The sequence below is a fragment of the Lagenorhynchus albirostris genome, chromosome X (genome assembly GCF_949774975.1).
Source record: "Lagenorhynchus albirostris chromosome X, mLagAlb1.1, whole genome shotgun sequence".
Taxonomy (NCBI): Eukaryota; Metazoa; Chordata; class Mammalia; order Artiodactyla; family Delphinidae; genus Lagenorhynchus; species Lagenorhynchus albirostris.
In genome coordinates this window covers 100,226,718-100,254,450 of record NC_083116.1, presented here as the reverse complement: position 1 = coordinate 100,254,450, position 27,733 = coordinate 100,226,718, and the positions used below count along the sequence as shown (strand labels likewise).

General features: G+C 37.5%; 1 protein-coding gene across 1 annotated transcript in view; it reads left to right on the top strand.

Moving 5' to 3' along the window:
* The window catches only part of CFAP47 (cilia and flagella associated protein 47), a 509,799-nt gene that overhangs the window by 302,061 nt on the left and 180,005 nt on the right, over window positions 1–27,733 (top strand). Inside the window, 4 exon segments of the mRNA XM_060137366.1 lie at window positions 251–396; window positions 16,668–16,779; window positions 17,612–17,838; window positions 23,856–24,030. Of these exon segments, the coding sequence (XP_059993349.1) occupies window positions 251–396; window positions 16,668–16,779; window positions 17,612–17,838; window positions 23,856–24,030 (660 nt within the window).

Below are 27,733 nucleotides of genomic sequence, written 5' to 3'. Positions count from 1 at the left end.
TAGTGAAGTTCCTTTTGTTTTTTAAGGAATCTTTAATAGAGGGTCATAATTACACATTTTTATTATGTCAAGCTTGGGCTGGGGTCCCCCATACTTTCATTAACAAATGCATCATCTAATTTTGTGTGCTAATGCTTTGAACATTTTAAAAATTCATCCCCAAACTCTAATCACTAATTGAAACATCTGCTTTATTTGAACAGCACTTATGAAGCGATACGTAAACAAGCCCTACTTCATGTTTTGGCAGTAATTAAGTCCAATTTCATCAAAGAGTTCTTCTGCTCTACACATACTCTTCACCTGGGAGCGAAAGGGACTTCAAGCCTGGAGGTCTTCTTTCTCCCCTTTGGCATGCACACCCGCTACTGTGTCATCATCCTCAGCGACAAAAAGGTGAGAATGGAACTGTGGTGTGTGCTTTCATCAAGGGCTGGCACTTTAATGGAATAACCAATGCAGGCAACTTGAAGGCAGCTGAAGACTATAGGAATGTAGATAACAATGTCAGCCCTCTAGTTGCTAAACAAAGATCTTATCCTCAAGAATAAGCAAAGAGTTACACTAGTTGTAAATTTTATTGGGTTGGCCAAAAAGTTCCTTCGGTTTTAAAGTAAAAATAAAAGGCACATTTTTCATTTTCACCAAGAACTTTATTGAACAACGTATTCACCGTTTTGTTCCACTACCTTCTGCCGTTTTTCAGGCAACTTCATAATTCCATCTTCCCAAAACTTTTTTTTTTTTTTTTTTTTTGCTGTACGCGGGCCTCTCACCGTCGCGGAGCACAGGCTCGGGACGCGCAGGCTCAGCGGCCATGACTCACGGGCCCAGCCGCTCCGCGGCATGTGGGATCCTCCCAGACCAGGGCACGAACCCGTGTCCCCTGCATTGGCAGGCGGACTCTCAACCACTGCACCACCAGGGAAGCCCATCTTCCCAAAACTTTTTATCTTTTTGAGCAAAGAACTGTTCCAGGTGCCTTTTACAGTCTTACAGGGAACTGAATTTTTTTTCCATTAAGAGAATTTTGTAAAGACCAAAATAAATGTAAATCCGAAGGTGCAATGTCTGGTGAATACGGCAGATGAATCAGAACTTCCCAGCCATGCTATAACAGTTTTTGCCTGGTCATCCAAGAAACATGTAGTCTTGTGTTATCCTGATGGAAGATTGTGCGTTTTCTGTTGACTAATTCTGGATGCTTTTCATTGAGTGCCGCTTTCACTTGGTCTGACTGGGAGCAGTACTTGTTGGAATTGTTTGGTTTTCAGGAAGGAGCTCATAATAGAGGACTCCCTTACAATCCCACCATGTACACAACATCACCTTCTTTGGATGAAGACGGGCCTTTGGTGTGGTTGGTGGTGGTTCATTTTGCTTGCCCCACGATCTCTTCCGTTCCACACTGTTGTACAGTATCCACTTTTCATCGCCCGTCACAATTTGTTTTAAAAATGGAACTTTTTTGTTACGTTTAAGTAGAGAATCACATGCAGAAATATGGTCAAGAAGGTTTTTTTTGCTTAACTTACATGGAACCCAAACATCAAAGCAATTAACATAACCAAGCTGGTGCAAATGATTTTCAACAATTGATTTGGATATCTTGAGTATGTCGGCTATCTCCCGTGTGGTATAACGTTGATTGTTCTCAATTAATGTCTTGATTTGATCACTATCGACTTCAACTGCTCTACCCAACCTTGGAGCATCGTCCAGCCAGAAATCTCGAGCACGAAACTTCACAAACCACTTTTGACACGTTCGATCAGTCACAGCACCTTCTCCATACACTGCACAAATCATTTTTTTTGCATTACAGTTGCGTTTTTACCTTTCTTGAAATAATAAATTGTAATATGCCAAAAATGTTGCTTTTTTCTTCCATCTTCAATATCAAATTGGGTACACAAAAATTCACCAATTTTGATAAGTTTTTTTTTAAAATGCACTCTGATGTGACAGCTGTCACAATACAATCTAACAAAATTGTTTCTAATGAAGTTAAAGACAACTAAGCACTTACTAGAGCCATCTTATGGAAAAAAACAAATGAACCGTTTGGCCAGCCCAATATAATGGTTGGATAAGGAAGTCCCATGGGAGCAGAGTAGAGGCAAGCCTGACCTGCTGGGCCCTATCTGTATCAGTTATCTATGGCTGTGTAACAAGTTACCAAACATGGGGCTTAAAACAATCCGTGTTTATTATATCACATTTTCCACAGATCAGAGATCCAGACATGACCTAGATAGGTCCTCTGTTTTAGGTCTATCAAGTCTTCAATCAAGGGATTGGCCAGTGCTGGGTTCTCCTCAGAGGCTCAATTGAGGAAGGAGCTGCTTCTAAGCTCTCTCAACTTGTTGACAGAATTAATTTCCTGGCTCTGGGATCCGTACATCTTGCTTCTCTAAAGCCAGGGAAGGAGAGAGCCAGGGAGAGGAGAGGAGGCAGGGGAGGAAGGAGAGAGACAGAGACAGAGACAGAGTGAGAAAGAGAGAAAGAAAGAAGACAGGCTTAGAGGAAACGTTTTACGGCATTATTCCCTTCGAGAAAGATACTGCCATGTGTTGATTTGAGGAAGGAATTTATAACCCCCAGGAGATAGTTCCAAATGTATAAGTTATGTGTCAATTATGTACTATATTGAATGCATGTTCAATGAAATAATGGTAACTGGAAAGAGGTATTATATTGACCTGTTTTCTGTAGGATTATTTACACCTGAAAAATAGTATAGCTTCTTAAACATGTAAAAAATAGTTTAATTTTACACTGAAAATTACCATTTAGGAAGAAAAAATGCTATTTTATAGTAATGCTAAATCTTGTTCTTCATTTCTTTTAAAAAAGTTTAGGATTTAACTGAATTCATCTATATCAAAATTTGTGAAAAATAATAGCTATAGGTTGACCAATAGTTAAATAAAATGTTTCACAATCCCTTTTTTATATCAATTCATTATATAGCCCTAGAAAAATGCTAGGGTTAATTCTCAATAGCATGGTAAGGAGTTTGATTTTATTCTTCGAATTTTTTTTTTTTTTCCCACACCTCACGGCTTGCGGGATCTTAGTTCCCCAACAGGGATTGAACCCAGGCCCTCAGCAGTGAAAGCACCAAGTCCTAACCACTGGACCTCCAGTGAACTCCCATTATTCTTTTAATTAGACTATTCGAGTATTAATCTTTACTTCCATAAATTTTATCTAAATTAATCAAAATATAATTACACTTAACTTGGCATCTCAGTTTATTAAAACAGTCTTTTGATTACATATATTTTGTTCTTATCAGAAAAAATATTAAGAAAAACAATGATCATGAAATTATATTGCCATCAATTGAGAAATAATGCCCCTAATCTAAAGTATTGCATTGAATTACAATTACTTAAGTGGGGAAACACATCTATTAATTTACACATTCAATTTTATTGCTAATTATATTGAAAAATGCAATTACACGCTTAAATAGATAATCAAACATCCAAGTCCACCTAGTTAGCTCCTTTTCTTATTGAATGTGTGATAACTGCCTTGCCATTAAGAACCACCTGTTGAAAACTGTAAAGTAATTAGGCCCCAATTTGATAGCTGTCCAAGTGTAAAACAGAAACGTTTCTACTAAAACTGCTATCAAGGGTCAGCCATTTGTTTCATTTTGGTTGTTCCTTTTGAACTTTCAAATAAAACGAAATGACGTATGTAATAGCTGTTTGAAAGTAGAAACAGTTTTACAAAACTTCCATCAGTGTTCATAGAAATTCCTCATTTAGGGGAAAATCTACAGAAGCCCTAAAAATTCATGCTCTTAAATGTAGAAATCCAAAAAGATTTCTGCTCATGTGTAGACAGGGGCAGATTGAATGGAGGAAGCTGGAGCAAAATCATGACCCAGTCCCTGAGGAAATGCACTTTCCTGGAGGAGGGGTTGACAGACACCCACAAAGAGCACACAAACACTGCACAGCACAAAGCCATGTACTGACACAACCCTGGGACTCTGTCTTCACAGTGGTGCCCGTGTGAACATCTGCTCTGTGTAGTCCTACGTTCCAAAGTCGGAAACCACCCAGCATTGCTGGGATCATCCTTATGAGAGAGGCAGGGGGATCAGGCAGGGATCCTTGATGTGGGGCCTGGGTTAAGAGTGGACTCCATCTGTAGCTACTTACTGTGGCCTGACCAGCCCTTTTCCATCAACACATGAGCCTTTTTATTGAACCACACCAGACTCCTTCTCCCCCCCCAGTAGATTTATCTTCTAGTCCTACATTGTCCTTTTTCTGTCTACAGAATTTGGTCAAAACAAATAGAAACCAAAGTCCATATCTTGCTGACTTGAGTAAATGGGAGTCAGCATCCCTGAGCAACTTATGCAATGCAGATTGGTCCTGTTCCACACCAAGAGAGCTCTAGCCTTGCCAGGTCAAATCAAGAGTTGAGAGGGCGAGGGTGCCCACTGCCTGGTAGAAGACCCCACAAGGTCTTCTTGTTGATTTATGGTTTACAACAATTTAGTCTAAGGCCGTGCCATACCAGTTGTTAAATATATTGTATGGGGCTTTCCTGGTGGTGCAGTGGTTGAGAGTCCGCCTGCCGATGTGGGGGACATGGGTTCGTGCCGCGGTCCGGGAAGATCCCACATGACGCGGAGCGGCTGGGCCTGTGAGCCATGGCCGCTGAGCCTGCGCGTCCGGAGCCTGTGCTCCGCAAAGGGAGAGGCCACAACAGTGAGAGGCCCACGTACTGCAAAAAAGTAAATAAATAAAAATGTATATATATATATATATATATATATATATATAGTATGTCACTCTGTCCATCTCCCTTAGATTTGCGTAAATAAGTGGAACCCCTCGCGTGACTTTTTGCACTGTCACTCGTCTCATTCTCCCTCAGTCTCTCTGTCTCTGCTGATGCAGAGATTAAGCTGGCAGTCTCTGTTATGTATATTTGTAACTATTCTGCAATCAGTGTGCAACTTTTTCAATCATAATTTAAGGTGCAGACTTAAATAATACTGATTTTTGCGTAATTTTACAGACTGTCAAGGTAAAAACCTTAAATTATATTATGCTAAAATCTTTGTATAATTTAACATTTAGGCAAACTAACTTCAGTTTCATGAAAGTTATTTTTATAGCTGGAGGGACCGAGTATTATTTGCGGGCGGTTTCTTTTATTTTCCATAATTTTTAACAGCAAGCCACATTTCATTCGCCCTTTGATTTTTCTTTTGATTTGTTACATCTGCATTTTTTTTTTTTCTATTGGTAACTACACTCCTTCCCACAGGCCATACCCCTGATTTGTTCCCTGGGAAACAGAGAGATGAAATCCCATCTGGCTCATAAACACTTTGAAACATTTATTAACCACAGTATGCCTGCTGTCAATATGGTGGCAGGTTAGGTGAACTTTGAAGTTTTCACCAATGTGGTGAATGTTCTCAAATATATGCATAGCTTGAGCCCCTCCACACTGCAAGGCCTTCTCCTGCTTCACCTACCTTCCTTACCCCTGTTACTGTGAAACCATCAGCATACAATAAGCACTGCAGCCTTTTTCAAGCAAACTATGAGAAGAAAATCTGAAAATGAGAATTTTGTACCCAATGGTAGTTATTTATTTTGGGGGGGTCTCCTCTGGGCTCCTTATCAATGATACAACCAATTAGTCTGTAGAGATTCCGCATATCTCTGGGGTACCAGTATATTAGCTCCAGCGGACTGCACTTCAAATGACATCTAAAATATGAGGAAACAGTAATTCCTATTTTCCCAAATCCATGTTAACTTTATGGACCCTCTCATCCTTTTGTTTTTATTGAGATATAATTGACAGATAACATTCTATAATTTTGAGGTGTACACCATGTTGGTTTGATACATTTCTGTATGGCAATATGATTACCACAGTCACGTTAGCTAATGCCTTTATCACATCACACAATTATTGTTTCCTTTTTGTGTTGAGAACAGCTAAGATCTAGTGTCTTAGCAACTTTGAAGTTTATAAAATACTAATTTTGACTATAATTACTGTGCTATGCATTAGATCTCTCGAACTTATTTATCTGATAGTTGCAGGTTTGGAACCCTCTCCTTCTTGAAGGAAACTGTAGAATATGGAGTATGGCTTATTGTAAGTTAAAATTTGACACCCTTATTGTAAGTTAAAATATGACACCCTCAAGCTATTTTCTCAGTAATTTCGTTTTATCATTCAGTTCACTCTGCCCAACACAGTTTAATTCACCAACTGTATAAAGCCAATTTTCTAGGTATGGAGAGAGTGAACACACAGAAAAGGCAAGAACACAACTCAAGGGACTTACATTCCAGTGGAGAAAACAAACTTGCACAAGGCTGGCCCAGCTCACACAGAAACTTTGTGTTAATTTGAAGTAGGTGCTCCCTCCAGGTTTACAAAAAATGCTTGCTGAACATATGGCACATTCATAAGAATTAGAAAAATGCATTCCTTCCTTCAATGGATGCAACCTTATGCTGGGACGACCTTGCCCTCAACAAGATGCCCCTTGCAAGATATACTCTTTTCTTGTGTGCGTGGTGTCCTGGAACATGTCCACTCATTTCTATAATATAGATTGTGACCATTTCTAGAATAGAGGGAAGAATGCATAGCAGAGGCAGGGATAATTGATTAATTGAGGTGTTTGGTTAAGAAGGGTGAGTAGAAATTTGCCAATAAACAGAGTTTGGGGAGAGAAGTGTGCTCAGGAGAAGATTCTAAGAACATTAGGTAAAAGAACTAAGCGTGAAATTTCATGAATACTTGAATTGCCAGTTCTGAGCATGGAATGTTGGAAATGACAGAAAATGGATTGGATGGGTAAGTCAGACTGATAATGAGGAGGGCAGTGAATTTTAAGTTGAATAACTTAATTTATTAATATTATTATTATTATTGAAAGCGGGAACCCAATAGAAGGTTTTGAGCATAGGTGTGATCTGATTTCGTTTTGTTTTAGAAAGCATCTCTGGAGCCAAAACAGAGAGTAAATTAAGAGTTGGAGACAGAAACTGGAGACCGAGAGACTGGCTAGGAGACTCCTGCAGTCTATTACACTATTCCACACACCTCCATTTTCTACTGCCCTCTGCTTTTCACTTACCAGCAGTCAAATAGAGAAAAGGATGTGAGAAGCAATGGGGGAAGAAGAGGTGATGATGTCGGATTTGGGGGAAAGAAGAAGGGGACAAGAGAGAACTGTGAAGAATATTGTTATAAAGATCAATCTTAATGGCAGTTTCAGTGATGTTCACGCTTGAAGGGAAAGCAAATTTTCATTTATCAATACTTGCAGAGCAAATTGGTGGCAAAAAATTTGAATAGAAACTTCTGAAAAATATGGTGATAAAGGCAAAGAGAGATTGTTAATCTTATTGCCACAGTAGCTTCTAGAGTCTAGGCCCAGCTTCCTGTTTATTTGAGAGATGTTTTCCTACAATATACCATGTGTTTTTATCAATCAGTTCATATTTTATGCCATTTAAATATATGTTGCCTCCTCAAAATGTCTGTGGAATAATCTCTCGGGCATGCAATTAACACTGTGTTAAAACTATGTTTAAAAGTTGAAATTTTTAGTGCAGGCATATAAATCTTTTCATATGCCTTCTTCTCACCCTCACTGAATCTTCAACCTCCATCATTCTATGAAAAGTAGTATTTTTTTTAACATCTTTATTGGAGTATAATTGCTTTACAATGGTGTGTTAGTTTCTGCTTTACAACAAAATGAATCAGTTATATATATACATATGTTCCCATATCTCTTCCCTCTTGCAACTCCCTCCCTCCCACCCTCCCTATCCCACCCCTCCAGGCGATCACGAAGCACCAAGCTGATCTCCCTGTGCTATGAGGCTGCTTCCCACTAGCTATCTACCTTACGTTTGGTAGTGTATATATGTCCATGCCTCTCTCTCGCTTTGTCACAGCTCACCCTTCCCCCTCCCCATATCCTCAAGTCCATTCTCTAGTAGGTCTGTGTCTTTATTCCTGTCTTACCCCTAGGTTCTTCATGACATTTTTTTTCTTAAATTCCATACATATGTGTTAGCATACGGTATTTGTCTCTCTCTTTCTGACTTACTTCGCTCTGTATGACAGACTCTAGGTCTATCCACCTCATTACAAATAGCTCAATTTCGTTTCTTTTTCTGGCTGAGTAATATTCCATTGTATATATGTGCCACATCTTCTTTATCCATTCATCCAATGATGAACACTTAGGTTGTTTCCATCTCCTGGCTACTGCAAATAGAGCTGCAATGAACATTTTGGTACATGACTCTTTTTGAATTATGGTTTTCTCAGGGTATATGCCCAGTAGTGGGATTGCTGGGTCATATGGTAGTTCTATTTTTAGTTTTTTAAGGAACCTCCATACTGTTCTCCACGGTGGCTGTATCACCAACAGTGCAAGAGTGTTCCCTTTTCTCCACACCCTCTCCAGCATTTATTGTTTCTAGATTTTTTGATGATGGCCATTCTGACTGGTGTGAGATGATATCTCATTGTAGTTTTGATTTGCATTTCTCTAATGATTAGTGATGTTGAGCATTCTTTCATGTGTTTGTTGGCCGTCTGTATATCTTCTTTGGAGAAATGTCTGTTTAGGTCTTCTGCCCATTTTTGGAGTGGGTCGTTTGCTTTTTGGTATTAAGCTGCATGAGGTGCTTATTAATTTTGGAGATTAATCCTTTGTCAGTTGCTTCATTTGCAAATATTTTCTCCCATTCTGAGGGTTGTCTTTTGGTCTTATTTATGGTTTCCTTTGCTGTGCAAAAGCCTTGAAGTTTCATTAGATCCCATTTGTTTATTTTTGTTTTTATTTCCATTTCTCTAGGAGGTGGGTCAAAAAGGATCCGGCTGTGATTTATGTCATAGAGTGTCCTGCCTATGTTTTCCTCTAAGAGTTTGATAGTTTCTGGCCTTACATTTAGGTCTTTAATCCATTTTGAGCTTATTTTTGTGTTTGGTGTTAGGGAGTGATCTAATCTCATACTTTCACATGTACCTGTGCAGTTTTCCCAGCACCACTTATTGAAGAGGCTGTCCTTTCTCCACTGTACATTCCTGCCTCCTTTATCAAAGATAAGGTGACCATATGTGCGTGGGTTTATCTCTGGGCTTTCTATCCTGTTCCATTGATCTATCTTTCTGTTTTTGTGCCAGTACCATACTGTCTTGATTACTGTAGCTTTGTAGTATAGTCTGAAGTCAGGGAGCCTGATTCCTCCAGCTCCATTTTTCGTTCTCAAAATTGCTTTGGCTATTTGGGGTCTTTTGTGTTTCCACACAAATTGGGAAATTTTTTGTTCTAGTTCTGTTAAAAATGCCAGTGGTAGTTTGCTAGCAATTGCATTGAATCTGTAGATTGCTTTGGATAGTAGAGTCATTTTCACAATGTTGATTCTTCCAATCCAAGAACATGGTATATCTCTCCATCTATTTGTATCATCTTTAATTTCTTTCATCAGTGTCTTATAATTTTCTGCATACAGGTCTTTTGTCTCCTTAGGTAGGTTTATTCCTAGATATTTTATTCTTTTTGTTGCAATGGTAAATGGGAGTGTTTTCTTGATTTCACTTTCAGATTTTTCATCATTAGTGTATAGGAATGCCAGAGATTTCTGTGCATTAATTTTGTATCCTTTCACTTTACCAAATTCATTGATTAGCTGTAGCAGTTTTCTGGTAGCATCTTTAGGATTCTCTATGTATAGTATCATGTCATCTGCCAACAGGGACAGCTTTACTTCTTCTTTTCCGATTTGGAGTCCTTTTATTTCCTATTCTTCTCTGATTGCTGTGGCTAAAACTTCCAAAACTGTGTTGAATAAGAGTGGTGAGAGTGGGCAACCTTGTCTTGTTCCTGATCTTAGTGGAGAAATGCTTTCAGTTTTTCACCATTGAGGACGATGTTGGTTGTGGGTTTGTCATATATGGCCTTTATTATGTTGAGGAAAGTTCCCTCTATGCCTACTTTCTGCAGGGTTTTTATCATAAATGGGTGTTGAATTTTGTTGAAAGCTTTCTCTGCATCTATTGAGATGATCATATGGTTTTTCTCCTTCAGTTTGTTAATACGGTGTATCACGTTTATTGATTTGCGTTTTTTTTTTTTTTTTTTTTTTGCGGTATGCGGGGCCTCTCACTGTTGTGGCCTCTCCTGTTGCAGAGCGCAGGCTCCGGATGTGCAGGCTCAGCGGCCATGGCTCACGGGCCCAGCCGCTCCGCGGCATGTGGGATCTTCCCGGACCGGGGCACGACCCCATGTCCCCTGCATCAACAGGCGGACTCTCAACCACTGCGCCACCAGTTAAGCCCTGATTTGCATATATTGAAGAATCCTTGCATGCCTGGAATAAACCCCACTTGATCATGGTGTATGATCCGTTTAATGTGCTGTTGGATTCTGTTTGCTAGTATTTTGTTGAGGATTTTTGCATCTATGTTCGTCAGTGATATTGGCCTGTAGTTTTCTTTCTTTGTGACATCCTTGTCTGGTTTTGGTATCAGGGTGATGGTGGCCTCGTAGAATGAGTTTGGGAGTGTTCCTCCCTCCGCTATATTTTGGAAGAGTTTGAGAAGGATAGCTGTTAGCTCTTCTCTAAATGTTTGATACAATTCACCTGTGAAGCCATCTGATCCTGGGCTTTGGTTTGTTGAAAGATTTTTAATCACAGTTTTAATTTCAGTGCTTGTGATTGGTCTGTTCATATTTTCTATTTCTTCCTGATTCAGTCTTGGAAGGTTGTGCATTTCTAAGAATTTGTCCATTTCTTCCAGGTTGTCCATCTGATTGGCATAGAGTTGCTTGTAGCAATCTCTCATGGTCTCTTGTATTTCTGCAGTGTCGGTTGTTACTTCTCCTTTTTCATTTCTAATTCTATTGATTTGAGTCTGCTCTCTTTTTCTGCTGATGAGTCTGGCTAATGGTTTATCAATTTTGTTTATCTTCTCAAGGAACCAACTTTTAGTTTTATTGATCTTTGCTATCGTTTCCTTCATTTCTTTTCATTTATTTCTGATCTGATCTTTATGATTTCTTTCCTTCTGCTGGCTTTGGGGTTTTTTTGTTCTTCTTTCTCTAATTGCTTTAGGTGCAAGGTTAGGTTGTTTATTCGAGATGTTTCCTGTTTCTTAAGGTAGGATTGTATTGCTATAAACTTCCCTCTTAGAACTGCTTTTGCTGCATCCCATAGATTTTGGGTCATTGTGTCTCCATTGTCATTTGTTTCTAGGTACTTTTTAATTTCCTCTTTGATTTCTTCAGTGATCACTTCGTTATTAAGTTGTGTATTGTTTAGCCTCCCTGTGTTTGTATTTTTTACAGATCTTTTCCTGTAATTGATATCTAGTCTCATAGCATTGTGGTCGGAAAAGACACTTGATACAATTTCGATTTTTTAAATTTACCAAGGCTTGATTTGTGACCCAAGATATGATCTATCCTGGAGAATGTTCCATGAGCACTAGAGAAAAATGTGTATTCTGTTGTTTTTGGATGGAATGTCCTATAAATATCAATTAAGTCCTGCTTGGTTAATGTATCACTTAAAGCTTGTGTTTCCTTATTTATTTTCATTTTGGATGATCTGTCCATTGGTGTAAGTGGGGTGTTAAAGTTGCATGAACTTTATTGTTTGAGGACTGCATTTAACTAGATACACAGGAAGAACAAAATATCTTTTGTGAGGCTTTCTTACAGTTGACAATGGGCATTGGCATCTTTCTGGAAAATATAAGTTCAAGTAAACCTGCCGACTGTAAAATATGAAATTAAGAGCAGAAAGGAAATTTAATAGGTGACTCTTAGAATAGTTCACATTGACAAGTACCTATTATGCATCAGATAATAGGTACTGACGCATACTGTCAGTATCCTTGTCTCTGCCTCTAGACTTGAAATGAAAAGTGCATCTCCACTTTAAAAGAGTTCTTTATTGCATTTGTATTCTTTCCTGGTCTGATTTTCTTTCAAGAAAAGTGGAGGGAAATAATTAAGTGATACTACAAATGACTTCCCTAAATAATTTGCTGGAACAGGCATTATATTCAATTAAATTGTTTCTTTTTAATAAAAAAGAACTTTGAAAGTGAACAAGTTAGACATACTGTTTTGAGAAATGATAACATATTGTCTGTTTAAGATGTAGAGCTGAATTGAACAGAGTCTTAGTAACTGACATTTCAAGTGGCTAATCAATGGCTAGGAAGCTGTTTATAATTTACATTTTAGAAAAATATTCTGGAAAAGTACAGTTTACTCCTTTTGTATTAAATCCTGTGAATTGGTATTCAGTTTTATGGAGTAGACAAGCTATATAGATCTGGTTTCATTCAGGTACGCATTTAAAAAAATGCAATTATGGGCTTCCCTGGTGGCGCACTGGTTGAGAATCTGCCTGCCAATGCAGGGGACGTGGGTTCGGGCCCCTGTCCAGGAAGATCCCCATGCTGCGGAATGACTGGGCCACTGAGCCATGGCCGCTGAGCCTGCGCATCCAGAGCCTGTGCTCTGCAACGGGAGAGGCCACAACAGTGTTAGGCCCGTGTACCGCAAAAAAAAAAAAAAAAAAAAAAAAAAGCAATTATTATAATTCTATACTCACCAAGTCTAATTTCTTACGAAGACTATGTCAACACAAATCATCAATTAACAATCTATAATAGGAAAGGAAAAGAGTTTTATTTGAGCTAAACTGGGGACTGTGGCCTGGGACACAGATTCAAGAGGCACTTGAATTGTGTTCTCCCATACTACAAAATGTGGGAGGCTAATATAGGCAAAAATCAAAAAGTTACATAAGTTGATTGTCAAGAATTAGGATTGGAGCTGGCAAGAAGTAAGGATCTTGTTAAGCAAGGATTGGTTTGGACTCTGAAGTGTTTTCACAGTTACAAGAGGAGACCTTGAGATCATAAGGTTGCATCTGGCAGCTGCTAGCAGGTATTGTTTTGAGAATGGCTAGCGGTGTCCTTAAGTTTGAAACAGTTCAGAAAGGTCAGTTTCTCAGTGATGCAGGAATGTGTCTGAAACTACATCTGCAATAGCCACCCGCATCCATTTTGAATGCCTGAACCACAATTACTCCAATGATTTTTATTCTTTTCTTTAGTGGTTAAGGCAGATGTAAAATTCGTGTTTCACAGGCCATAAGACAGGCTATTCTAGTTAGCATAAAGTTTGAGCCAAATCATATATAAGCCAGAATGATTTCCCCATACCTCAACATGTGAAAATGTCTTCTGTCAACTACACTTTGGGTAAAACAACTGATTTTTAGATAAAAATAAACATGAGAAAAAAATTAAAAGTAAAATATTAACATATTGTTTTCTCCAGTCTCTGGTGAACTGATACATTTGCACTCCAATTATCATTGAGAAAAAATTTTTTTGGCCGCACTGTGCAGCTTGCGGGATCTGAAAATTTTATAACGTTAGTATCGATCATTCAGTTGTATGTAGTAAAACACACACATACACAGTAAACACATTTCAGATTGCTAGCTTGCATTTATGTTTGAAAAGTACATGGCTGTTTAGTAAAAATTACTCCATGAAAATTATATATAACATACTATTTATTACTAGGAGTGCACAGATTTAAATGCTAAGCAATTTAAAACATTCAAAGTTTTCCATATTCCATTTTTCAGCAGGAACTAAAGATAATTGTGGATTGTAATTAATAAAATTGTATTGAACATTATCGTGAAAGTAGAAGACAAAATTAATTTTATTATAAACAAATCTCATTTGGGGAGGGATAATGAAGCTGTAAATAAATTGTCCTCACAATCAGAAATTGTTCATTCTTATATTGTTTCCAGATTTTTACTTCACTTGTTATCAAAGATATTTATAACATTTTGGTATATTTTTATTATGTGATCAGTTTACTTTTATATCATTTATGTGTTTATTGCTTGTTCAAAGATATCTTTGGAATAGTCTCTCAAACATACAGTTGAGATTATTTTAAGACTGTGCAACAGTTCAAACTAGTTACAATCCCAGCTTCGAAGTTAGGTTTCCTTTTGCTTGCCTGGTAGTTAGTTGCATGCCTGTCACAAGCCCATTCTGGTACAAGATTATCCGTTGTGTGGCTTAAACCTAAATTTGTCAGTCCATGTTTTCACTCATCCTCTCAAGTCTTGGCTCCACCCTAGATCTTTTTTTTGTTTTTTTCTTAACTTAATTTTTATTTTAAACCCTCAGGTGATTGACATGCACGTGAAATTTGGGAAGCCTGCTCTCACTCCATTTAAATGGATCTCTTAAGTGCCTGGTACGTGCCAGGCAAAGGGTTAGAGATTATTCTAAAGTTGTGTTTGAACAAGCAACATATATGTAAATGATATAAAAGTAAACTAATCACATGATAAAAATATACCAAAAAATTGTAATATCTTAGATAACAAGTGAAATGGCAACAGTTGTTGCATGACCTCCTGTAGTCCTCACCACATCTTTACTATCATTCTACTTCTTAAAATATCAGCATTAAAAAAAAGGCTTTCAGACAGAGAAAGATAAATACTGTATGATATCACTTGTATGTGGAATCTAAAAAATACAACGAATGAATATAACAAAAAGAAACAGACTTACAGATACAAAGAGCAAACTAGTGGTTACCAGTGGGAAGAGAGAAGGGGAAGGGGCAATATAGGGGTAGGCAATTAAGAGGCACAAACTACTATGTATAAAATAAATAAACTACAAGGATATATTATACTACACAAGGACTAGAGCCAATATTTTATAATAATTATAAATGGAGTATAACCTTTAAAAATTGTGAATCACTGTGTTGTACCCCTGAAACTTATATTAATATTGTAAAGCAAATATACCTCAATTTAAAAAAAGAAAAAGAAACAAAGAAAAGACTGTATTATGGAACATATAAAAACACAGAATTGTAGAAATAAAACTGTAGTATATCACCCCCTGTATCCTTTGCTCAGTTTCAACAGTGCATTGCCAAGCAAGTTTCATGAAGGAAATCTCAGTCATCACATCATTTTGTCCACAAATAATTCAGGAAGTGTCTCTACAACAAAAAGACTCTGGGTTTGTTTTTTGTTTTGTTTTATTTTTTTGACATAACCATGATACCATTACTACTAAAAATATCGTATTTTTTTAAATAGCATCAAAAATCAAGGCATTCTTCGTATTTCCCTGATTGTCTCATTATTGTTTTTATGTTTGTTTGTTTTTATCATTTCATTTTAAGTTTCTTTGTTTGAAATACAGGGGAGGAAAAATAATCTGCCCTCTACTCCTCTGAGTTCTTCTTGACTAAGACCCCTGTAATAAAAGACAGATTAACAAGAGAAAAACAGAAGTGTATTAACATGTATACCTCATATATACATGGGAGATACCCAAGGAAAAAGGAGTTAATTCCTTGAGGTGGCTTAGAATTCAGGCTTAAATACCATCTTAATAAGGAAAGGGGAGGGAGGGATGTCAGCCACTTAGAGGAGAGTAAATGATTTTTAGGAAAAATGAATAGGCCCTTAGAAGAGTAGATGAAAGATATGATAGTTTGTGACAACGCTTGGTTGTGGTGTCAACTTCTAGTCTCTTCGTGTGACAAGCGTCAATACTCCCTAGTTGATGAAACTCTCAGGGAGGGGATTTACAACAATCGAGTTCCTTTTGGAGTATCTGTCTTAGGCAGATAAGGGAAGTTCATAGAAAGCTCTCCCTGTTTTTCAGGTGCCTACAGCTCAAAAGAATCAATATACCAAAGCAGCATATTTTGTTGTGGCACATCCTGAACTCCTACAGTCATGTTTTGGGATAGCATAGTCTGCTGCACTGAAGAATCAAGATCTAGATGATATTTATCCATTGTGATTGTATGATGTGTCTTTTGAGACTTTCTCCCTCTCATTTTTCATTTACTCTCTGGGTTCCTAACATAAAAGTGTTGTTCATCCCATTTTATAGAGGAAGAAACTGGAACTCAGAGATTCAGTAAACTTGCCTGAGGCTTATTAGTAGGTAGTAAGTGCCAGTGCCAGAATTAAAACCAGGCTTGTCCACCTCTGTTGGTCTTTCCCTATATCATGTTGTTGCCCTTGCATTGTTCCCACTTTTAGTTTCATGCTGTTTAGTCTTTTGTACTTCTTGCCTAATCACTTATTCTAAAAGATCTTCAGACCCTCACATGCACATTTTGAAACCCCCCACTTTAAAATATAGACTCTTAGGGACTCAGACACCCTGCAAAAATGATGTCACTCCCTTCCAACAATAAATCACAAAATGAAGGAAAATTTTTTCTCATTTGCTTGAATTAATTTGTTTTAAGCTAACAGTCTTCCAAGGATATTTGTACCTATAACGATCAACTGCTGTCAGTGCCGCCCTGAGACCTTCTCAATCCATCTCTGTTCTAGTTGCGTGCAAAGTTTCCCTCATACTATGGTAGGGCTGTATTTCATCCTTACCTTTCTCCACCCATTTAGGGCCTGTGTTGCTTAGTAATGCACAATACATGTTTTTATAGTACAAAGATTTTTCTCATAGGTGAAAGATTTATCATAATCTTTTCCTGAACTTTTAAAATTTAATATTACTGTGTGGTTGTGTTTTAGATTGGAGAATTAATATATGCTTTGGAAGGAAGAGGTATGATCCCCTTGCCTTCCAGATTCTTTCCAATGGATTCTTCAACTCCGCTTGACCATAGCAGTTCTCCAGAAGAAGGTAGAGTATCTGTGCATTTTATTTCATTTCTAATGTTGAAGGATGGTACCATTCCTCATATAGTCACCTCATATAGTCATATACCATTCCTCATATAGTCACCTCATATAGTCATATAAATTTAGGTGACTATAGTCCTCATAGTCACCTAAGCACCCTCACAGCACATTTTGCCGATATATGATTACATTTCTGAAGGCTCCCTTTTAACTTTATTATGTCAGCATACATGGACTAGAGTACCATTTTAACAATTAAGAAAATGTCGATGGTGATTCTTTTTTAAATCTTTATTTCTTTTAGTCTTCAGGTAAATATTATAATTTGGCATTCAAAATATTTACTCAGCAAAATTTTCCATTTTCCAAGTAACTTGGAAATAACTACAATGTCAAATTCTATATACTATAATATAACCTGTACTTCTACCCAATGTCCTAGTTTAAAGTGTAAGGTTATTACTGAAAGAAAATGGCAATTCTTGCCCGTCCTTGAGAGGTGTCTTTCTTTACATTTCTTTCTGTTCCTCCTACCTTCTAACCACTGGTAGGAGCACAATGGCCACTGAATTTTTTAGCAAGTTGATGATGTTTCTACGAAAGAACCACTTGACTAGAACTCTTTGTAGAGAAAAATATCTTTAATTCCTGAAGACTTACTCTTGAATTACTGAATTAGGACTACTAGAGATGTGTTGCCTATTTCTTTCTACTCTGGTTAATAAAGGCCATAAGTGCAGTGTTATATTTCAGACCTCCCAAGTCCATCCTGGATAACAACGTTAAGGGTGTAACTGATCATTGCAATCATGAATAATTTTTGCTTCCCCTAGTGCTTAATAAGGAAGATCCAGTTCTGTATTTGAAATGTAAGCTCCGTCAAATCCTGGATGTGGACCTTAAATTGCCACTGACTAATGAAGCCAAGGAGAAGGCCTTGGCTTTTGCAGCACAGCAGCAGATGTCGAAGATAGAGTATGAGAGAAGGTTGATCACGGGCACTCTGGAGAGCAGTAGCATCCGCTTGGCCATCACCCTCCTGGGGCTGACCAAGATCAAGGTGGGAATGGAGGACAGAGGATGTGCTGAAATTAGTCTCTCTTTAAAAATGTACAGAGATCATAACAATGTTTTTACATATAAAAATGATGAAAGCTGCTTTTCCTCAGAAGGACAGCTCAGTAGCTTTTTTCTTTTTTACCTCATTAAATAATAAATCTGAAACAAATTGTTCTGCTAGGTAATTTTAGGCATTACAGTATGGTTGATATTTCACAGTAGTTCTCGATTCTGCCTCTACATTGGGATGCCCTGGAGAACTGATCCCAGTGCTCAGGCCCCACCAGAACAATTCAGTATCAGTCTCTGGAAGGGGGTGAGTGGGGACATATTCTACAAGTTGTCCAGGATATTCTGTTGTTCATCCAGAGAGGATCATTTCTGGGGTCAGATTACCAGGCTGAGAATCCAGACTCTAACACTGTCCAGCTGTGTGACTGTGAGCTGGTAACTTAAAACTCCTCCAGCCTTGATTTTTACATTTGTAATAAGGAGATAATGGTCATTAATGGAAACTAAGTGAGATAATTATATAAAATGCTTAGCGTAGTACCTAGTGTATAATTAGTGCTCTCTAGATGTATGGCATTGTTGTTGTTGTTGTTACTGTTACTGTAGACTCTACTGTATTACAGCTTGAACTCTATCTTATAATTGAAATAAGGTACAGTCGAGTCGCCACAGAGCCACGAAAGCGATTCTTCTAAAATGGTAACCTGCACACTTTGCTCCTTTGCTCCCCTGGCTTTTCTAGCTTGCGTCAGAATGAAAACCAACATCTTTACGGTGGTCTTCATGACCCTCCTGGTCAGGCCCATCCCCTTTCCTGACCTCAGCATCTCCACTGGAGCCCATTCACTCCTGTCCCTCCCTGGATACAGGCCTTCTTGCTGTTCTTCCAGTGCCCGAAGAAGGCCTGCTCCCTGCGGCCTGTGCACGTCTGTCCTTTGTTGCTTTTCTCTGGGCGTGAGAGGCTGCGTCCCTCAGTTACTTCAGGTCTGCTGGAATGCTACTGCTAAGCTTTTGCTTTACCAGCTTGCATTTTTAAAAGAATCCCTTACTTCCGCCAGCCACTTTCCAAACCCTAAACTTCTTTCAGTTTTCTTTGTCAGTAGCATTTACCATCTGAGAGTAGTATATTTATGTGTTTACTCTTTATCTCCAGCAAGGGAATTTGTGAGAAGATATTTGTTTAGTTAACTCTCATATCACCAGTGCCTAGAAAAGTGTGCACTGTACCAAAGGTAGTCACTAAATCTTTGTTCACTGAAGGAATAAATAGTAATTTTTAGAATCCTGCTCGTTTAATGTTAGTCTTGATTTACATAGGTTACAACAAAACCCTTGGCATTGTAGGGGTGATTTATTTTTTTATTTGTCAGAATGCTAGAATGAATATAGTCTAAGCACCAATTTCTAACAATTTGTGCTGTTATTTTATGGATGACCTGGATTTTTAAGTTCTGATAAGGTCAAAAATATCAAGGCCCAAGGCTCTGATACCCTCCAGACTGACCTGTACACACTGTGCATCTAAGAAGCCAATGGCTCTCTCTTCAGCTCATACCAAAATGCTTACTTCTGCTATAGAGCAGTGCATTTGGGAAGGTTTGTGTTCAACTTGCAGTGCACTATTACAATAAAAATGTTCAATAGGTGGCTTTTTTCAAAATTCATGCCTATTATAGTGCTCTCTCTCTCTTTCTCTCCCTCTTTTCTTTTAAATTGTCTTCATTCGTACCTCTTGTCGAAAATTTTATGTAAATGAAAAAATGCTTGAGGGAGATGGATTTTGTCTGTGGATCCCTTTTCTATTATTTATGCATGTATATAGTTTCTATCTTTCTCCCTCTTCTTTAACTTTCTCCCTGGAACCCAGCACACTTTTTGTTTCTTATTGCATTTATCAAATTATGTTTTGTATATGATTTTTTTTTTATTTACCTATTTTCCCCATCAGATTGTGAATTCCTAGAAATCTAAAAACTTTTGTCATGTGTTTTCTTGTCTATCCCTCAGTGTCTTGTGCATGAGAAGTGCTGTCATTGTTTAATTGGATTGAACATGTACCTGACAAACAAATGGTACTTTAAACCTGTAGTCTTCGTTGTATAGGCTGATGTCAATCCAGGTTGCCTCATAGCCTGATTTTTCACAAAGTCATCTTGCTGTTTACTTATCCTTATTTCCCTCCCACCTTTGCAGGATGGGTATATGTATGTCTCCACTTCTCCAAAATTGTTGGTGGAAATAGTAATAATTATTATTATTTATGATTAAATCTTGACTTCTTTAAAATTTAAATGTTTTAAGCAGTCTGTAAATTTAAAATGAGAAGTTTTTTTCACTTGAAGATTACAGTTTTCTTTGAAGTCTACAAATATCATGAATTTTTTTTTATTTTGGCAAAAACTCTCTAAATGCAAAAAATAACTACAGAAGTGTTGAATATGCCAGTCTAAGAAAATCAGCTACACCAAATCAGAACGTATAGGCACATCTTATTCTGTTGATATACATGTAGTCATAGAGTTTTCTTTTCAAGTGCAATTATCACTGCACTGTTGAAATATAATAATGCTAATACAGCAGAACAGTAAACAGAATTGATTTTAAAAGTTCTCTCTCCTTGTATAGTATTTGACACCTTTTTTTCCCCAAATACTTTTATGTACACTTTTCAAATTATTTCCATGACCCCATGGAGAAGTGGAGAGAAGATAGGATTACACTTGTAATACAAAACAAGTGGAATGACTGAGGCATAAAAAGACCTAAGTTGCCCTCACTGACATGGCAGAGATTACAGCCTAGATCAGGGTAGAGACATTATTGTATTTTAAAGCTGGAAAATAAATAATGCTGAACACTCAGAGACACATAGTACAACCTCTTACTTTTACAGACCTATTAACCAAGACCCCAAAATAGTAAGATAGTAGCCCAAGGTGACACCACTGATTTGTGACAGATTAGAAATGGGCCTAGGTTTTTACCTCCCAGAGTCCATTACTCTTTTCCTTGCCCTGCATAGCCTCCAGATCATATGTTCATTTCTTAGTTTACTGCCATGAAATTGCATAATGGAATAAATGAAAGTCTAGAATTCTCTGTTATAGCATAAAATAACCATATAACAAATAAAATCTAAAATTATCCTTGAAATAAATCTGTTTAGAGCAAAATCTAATTGAATAAATGTAATTACTTTTCCACCAAAGAAAAGTGACATGTCTAATTTTTTATTATACAGCCATGTGCAATTTGACTTGTTGAAATATTTGTAAGGTAATAGCATTATGATGTATCTACTTTATATACTCTGAGAGACAGGATCTTTTGTCAGGAGCATGAATATCTGGCACTTTACACTTAGCGCTCATGTATTGAATTCATATTCTCCTGGCCATTAATAAACTAACTCTAGTGATACACTCATTGGTAGTAGGAAGATTCAGAGCTTGCAAGGGAGTTTCCTTATGTTTTCTATTAACTTCCTCAATTTTATGTTTTAAAAGCCATGCTTTGTACTCTGGGATAAATGGTGAGGAAACTCATTGAAATTTTGAAATTTGACATTTTTAAAAAGGAAATCTAAAAGATACCCTTGGTGAGGATTCAGTAGAGTAGAGAAAAGGTTTTTGTATTTGTATAATTTAAGTGCACTTCAAATCGTGAAATAAGTAACTGTCGATACTGTCAAAGATAAACAAAGCCAGACACTAGTTAAAACAAGCATAGACTTTATTCAGTAACTGTTGCATCAGGGAGGAGGATCCAGTATGAGCTGAACTCAGGAGAGAGAATAAGCTGGGGCCTGAGAAGTGTCAGCGAAGTGAAGTTTACAAGAAGCAGGAGGGAGTTGGTCACAGCAATCTGGACTTGTTAATTGATGCTTATAAAGAGAAACAAACTTCTGGAATCTTTGTGACAGGAGGGAGGTAGTGATGCAAGTTAGAACTAAGTACCTACCTGGCTGGGAGCATTATCTCCTTGAATTTTTGCATTTCAAAGGGAGGGCTCTGAGGTCCTTGAGAAGAAGACAGTTGTGGGTGGTAGATTTACATCTCAAAAGGAGAGAAAAGGGAGTTATAATTGCAAGCTTTCTAAAGTAACTGCTCTAGGAGGGGTTCAGGAGCCTATCTGCCTATCACCAGATTTTGACTGGAACAAACAGTAAATTATCCTTGCAGCATTGAACTTTCCCAGATAGGGACCTTAAGGGGGACTGGAGTCGTCCTAGGGATATGGCCTTGAGCTGTTAGAAACGTTGTTAGTGCTTGTTCAAGTCTCTTAGTGTGTGTGTGTGAGGGAAAAGGGTGGACAAAATCATTTGTGCTGAGAATCTGCATTTTTTATAGGCTAAAGTTGAGGCCTGGTTGAGAAGATGTCTTGGAGGAGCCTGACTAGAGTTTGATCAAGAAGAGAGTGTGTATCCGTACATATATATATTTTTTTAAATAAATTTATTTATTTTTGACTGCCTTGGGTCTTCGTTGCACTGCGTGGGCTTCTCATTGCGGTGGCTTCCCTTGTTGCGGAGCACAGGCTCTAGGCGCGCGGGCTTCAGTACTTGTAGCTCGTGGGCTCTAGAGCGCAGGCTCAGTAGTTGTAGCCCATGGGCTTAGTTGCTCCGCAGCATGTGGGATCTTCCCCGACCAGGGCTCGAACCCGTGTCCCCTGCATTGGCAGGCGGATTTTTAACCACTGCGCCGCCAGGGAAGCCCCATACATATTATTTTGAATGACTTGCAGATATAGAAGGCAGATGATCCACTTTGGGATAAAGAACTAGTTGCTTATATGAATAGATAATTTTTTCATGATAACTAGAAAAATAAACCAAGCCAAAACAGTGGTAAATGAATTAATTTACCTTTCTGCATTTACATGATTTTAATTGCCGAAATAAAGTAGGTGGAAAATGTGGCTTTGTGAGGAAAAAAAAAAACTTGTGGATTTTATAGATAATGAACTAGTGAATGGGATAATTGCCAAAGGAACTAAAACTTATTTTTGCTGAGTAATGATATCATGGTTACAATCATGTTGATGACAAGGACAACAATGGTGATGATAATGACAGCCAACATTTATTGAATTCTTAAAATATGCTCCAAGGACCTGGCATTTGTTTATACTTTAAATATACCAGGGATAGGCAATGTGTACTATTATTGCCTGTGTTTCCCAAATGAAGACTTTGTGGCTTTGGTTAATAACCTGCCCAGGCTTGTTTAAAATTGGGGTATAAATTCAGGCAGTCTGGCTTCAAGAAGACTTGGTCTAACCCTTAGGCTCTAGTACGTGTTTAGCAGTAGAAGGTCCAGATAAAACTAAACGATTGCCTACTTCTATGCTCTGCATTGCTTAGTTCATACTTAGGGAGCTGGGTTTATCTTCAGGGTCCCATTTTAGGAATGACAGTATTGAACTAGATTGTGTCTAGAGAAGCATATGCATGGGGGTAAGTTGTAAACCACATCATATAAGTAAAGATTGAATGGACTAAAAATATCAGACCTATTTGAAAGGGATGTTTGGAGGTTTGTGGAGGGATAGGACCTAGTTTTATAGATGCATATTTTTTTCCCCAAAATTGTCATTAGCAAAAGAGAGGGGACTAACTGTACTGCTGATAAGAACTAGAGCTGATGGGAAGATGTTAAGGAACACCAGGTTCAACTCACAGAGGGAAGTGCTTTCTCAGTACTGTTCACTAGTGGAATGACTTCTTCCTGAGACAATGAATTCCTCATCACTGAAAGGATGAGAGCAGGTGACGTTGAGCATCTCTCAATAAAGGATGACTCTTTTGAGTCTATGAAACATGTTAGTGTTGTCCTCTACCAAGTAAACAATAGTATGTCTAAAGAAATGAACAAATTCAATCCCTTGAGGGATTTTTTTCACCCAAATATGGAGTCTAAGTACATAATGCTGTCTTTTTTGTTTGTTTATTTTGGAGGCAACGGGTAAGAGGATTACATTCCAATTTTAGTTTCTATTTATTTGCAGATTTGTATGCTCTTTAATATCTCAAAGTTGAAGAAGCCAAAGTCCATTTTATACAAAACAGAGCTGAGCCTTCCAGAACATTTTGATATCCCCAAGACAATCTGCATTCCTTGGATTCCGGAAACTCAAGCTAAATTGATTCAATATCAAGGAACTAAATCTGCAGAAAAAACAGGTAACCAATAATGTGTACACTGCAATATCTAGCACTGTCTCAGGTACCTGCAATACTAAAATACAAAGAAGAGATTATGTTAACTAATAGGATGTTCGTAATATAATTGAAGAGATAGTCCAGCTACATAAATACCAATTGTTGAATGGTACTTTACATTATAAATAACCAATGTACTACATCATAGTAATTTAAATTACGTACTGAATTTGGGTGCCAAATACTGGTACTGAAATTTACTGAAATTTGCCAACCTGTCTTTGGTAAAGAGTGGTTATCTGATTAAGACAATAAGTGCTCTTTGAAGAAGGTGAGCTCTTGCTTTCACAGGGAACTTGGTTACAAAGTTGCGCTGGAGTTGAGACTTAGGCTGGCCCTAAAGGATAGGAGGGATATTGATGGCAAGAACATATCAGAGGAGAAAAAAGCCATTTATGAGCAATTTATCTTTCATCTGGACAAGGGCCTTTTTTAGTTGAGTACCTACTTTTGGTCTCCTTTATTCTGTGTATTTGTGTTACTTACTGCTATACAGCAACGTGATTGTGTGTATGTGTATGTTTTTTTAATATTCTTTTATATTCTTTTCCATTATGGTTTTTCATAGGATACTGAATATAGTTCTCTGTGCTATACAGTAGGACCATGTTGTTTATCCATTCTATATATAAAAGCTTACGTCTGCTGACCCCAACCTCCCATTCCATTTCTCCTCCATCCGCCTCCCTGTTGGCAACCACCAGTCTGTTCTCTATGTCTGTGATTCTGTTTCTGTTTCATAGATAGGTTCATTTGTGTCATATTTTAGATTCCGCAAATAAGTGATATCGTATGGTATTTGTCTTTCTCTTTCTGACTTACTTCACTTCGTATGATAATTTCTAATTGCATCCATGTTGCTGCAAATGGCATTATTTCATTCTTTTTTATGGCTGAGCAGTATTCCATTGTATATATGTTGCACATCTTTATCCATTCATCTGTCAATGGACATTTAGGTTGTTTCCATGTCTTGGCTATTGTGAATAATGCTGCTATGAACATTGGGTGCATGTATCTTTTTGAATTATACTTTTGTCTGGATATATGCCCAGGAGTGGGATCACTGGATCATATGGTAATTCTATTTTTAGTTTTCTGAGGAACCTCCATAATGTTTTCCACAGTGGCTGCACCAACTTACATTCCCACCAACAGTGTAAGAGTGTTCCCTTTGGTCCACATCCTCTCCAGCATTTGTTATTTGTAGACTTTTTAATGATGAGCATTCTGACTGGTATGAGGTGGTACCTCATTGTAGTTTTGTTTTGCATTTCTCTAATAATTAGCGATGTTGAGCATCTTTTCATGTGCCTGTGGGCCATCTGTATGTCTTCTTTGGAGAAATGTCTATTCAGGTCTTCTGCCCATTTTTGAGTAGGGTTGTTTGTTTTTTTGTTGTTGAGTTGTGTGTGCTATTTGTATATTTTGGATATTAAGCCCTTGTCAGTCACATCATTTGCAGATATTTTCTCCCATTCTGTAGATTGTCTTTTCATTTTGCTTATGGTTTCCTTTGATGTGCAAAAGCTTGTAAGTTTGATTAGGTCCCATTTGTTTATTTTTGTTTTTATTTCTATTGCCTTGGGAGACTGACCTAAGAAAACATTGGTATGATTTATGTCACAGAATGTTTTGCCTATGTTCTCTTCTAGGAGTTTTATGGTGTCATGTCTTATATTTAGGTCTTTAAACAATTTTGAGTATTTTCATGTATGGTGAGAAGGTGTGTTCTAACTTCATTGATTTACATGTGGCTCTCCAACTTTCCCAACAGCACTTGCTGAAAAGACTATCTTTTCTCCATTGTATATTTTTGCCTACTTTGTCGAAGATTAATTGACTGTAGGTGTGTGGGTTTATTTCTGGGTTCTCTATTCTGTTCCATTGGTCTGTATGTCTGTTTTTGTGCCAATACCATGCTGTTTTGATTACTGTAGCTTTGTAGTATTGTCTGAAGTCCAGGAGGGTTATGCCTCCTGCTTTGTTCTTTTTCTTCATGATTGCTTTGGTGATCCTGGGTCACTTATGGTTCCATATGAGTTTTAGGATTATTTGTTCTAGTTCTGTGAAAAATGTCATGGGTAATTTGATAGGGATCGCATAAAATCTGTAGATTGCTTTGGACAGTATGTCCATTTTTACAATATTAATTCTTCCAATCCAAGAACATGGGATACCTTTCCATTTTTTTGAGTTGTCTTCAATTTCCTTTATTAATGTTTTATAGTTCTCAGCATATAAGTCTTTCACCTCCTTGGTCAGGTTTATTCCTAAGTATTTTATTTTGGGGGGTGCAATTTTAAAAGGTATTGTTTTTTTTACATTCCCTTTCTGATATTTCATTGTTGGTTTACACCAACAATGCAACCAATTTCTGTATGTTAATCTTGTATCCTGCTGCCTTGCTGAATTTGTTTATCAGTTCTAGTACTTTTTTTGTGTGGGATCTTCAGGGTTTTCTATATATAGTATCATATCATCTGTATATAATGACAGTTTTACCTTTTCCCTTCTAATTTGGATACCTTTCATTTTTTTTTCTTTTCTGATTGCTGTGGCTTCCAATACTGTGTGAATAGAAGAGGTGAGAGTGGGCATCCTTTCTTGTTCCAGATTTTAGCAAGAAGGCTTTCAGCTTTTCACCATTGTGTATTATATTGGCTGTGGGTTTGTCATAAATAGCTTTTATTATATTGAGATATGTTCCCTCTATACTTTGGTAAGAGTTTTTATCATGAATGGATGTTGAATTTTGTCAAATGCTTTTTCCACACCTGTTGAGAGGATCATGTGGTTTTTGTCTTTTTCTTTCGTTAATGTGATGTATTACATTGATTGATTTGCATAATGTTGAACCATCCTTGTGAACTTGGGATGAATCCCATTTGGTCATGGTGTATGATCTTTTTTATGTCTTGTTGGATTTGGTTTGCTAACATTTTGTTGAGAATTTTCACATCTATATTCACCAAAGGTATTGGCCTGTAATTTTCTTTTTTGGTGGTGTCTTTGACTGGTTTTGGTATCAGGGTGATGGTGGTTTCATAGAATGTCTTTGGGAGTGTTTCCTCCTCTTCAGTTTTTCGGAAGAGTTTGAGAAGGATTGGTATAAGTTATTTGTGTGTTTGATATAATTTGCCTGTGAAGCCATCTGGTCCTAGACTTTTGTTTGTAGGGAGTTTTTAAATTATAGATTCTATTTCGCTTTTAGTGATCAGTCTGTTCAAATGATCTATTTGTTCTTGATTCAACTTTGGTAGGCTAAAGTATTCAAAAGTAATTTACATTTTTCGTTCACTTTTTTCCTAGTTGGTGGATAATAGTAGGAATATAATTTCTTTACTAGGGCTTTTTATTTGTTATCTTCCTATGGCTTTGTGTTAACTATAAAGTTTTTCTAAATCTGAAAAGGTGATTGCAAATAATAAGGTACAGGGTAATCTGTTCACTTTGCCTTCCTAGGAGATCTGAGAACCCAGATTCAAATGCCAAATGGCCAAGCAGGTAACAAGGATTTATGAATTGGGTCTGGTCTATGGCAGTAGGGATGATGGGGCCTATGACAAACTGAAGAGTAAATGCCCTGTCTGGACATTCAAATTCCAAAAATAAAAATAAAAATAAAATCCTGAGCTAGACAAACAAGTGTGAGGTCATGTTT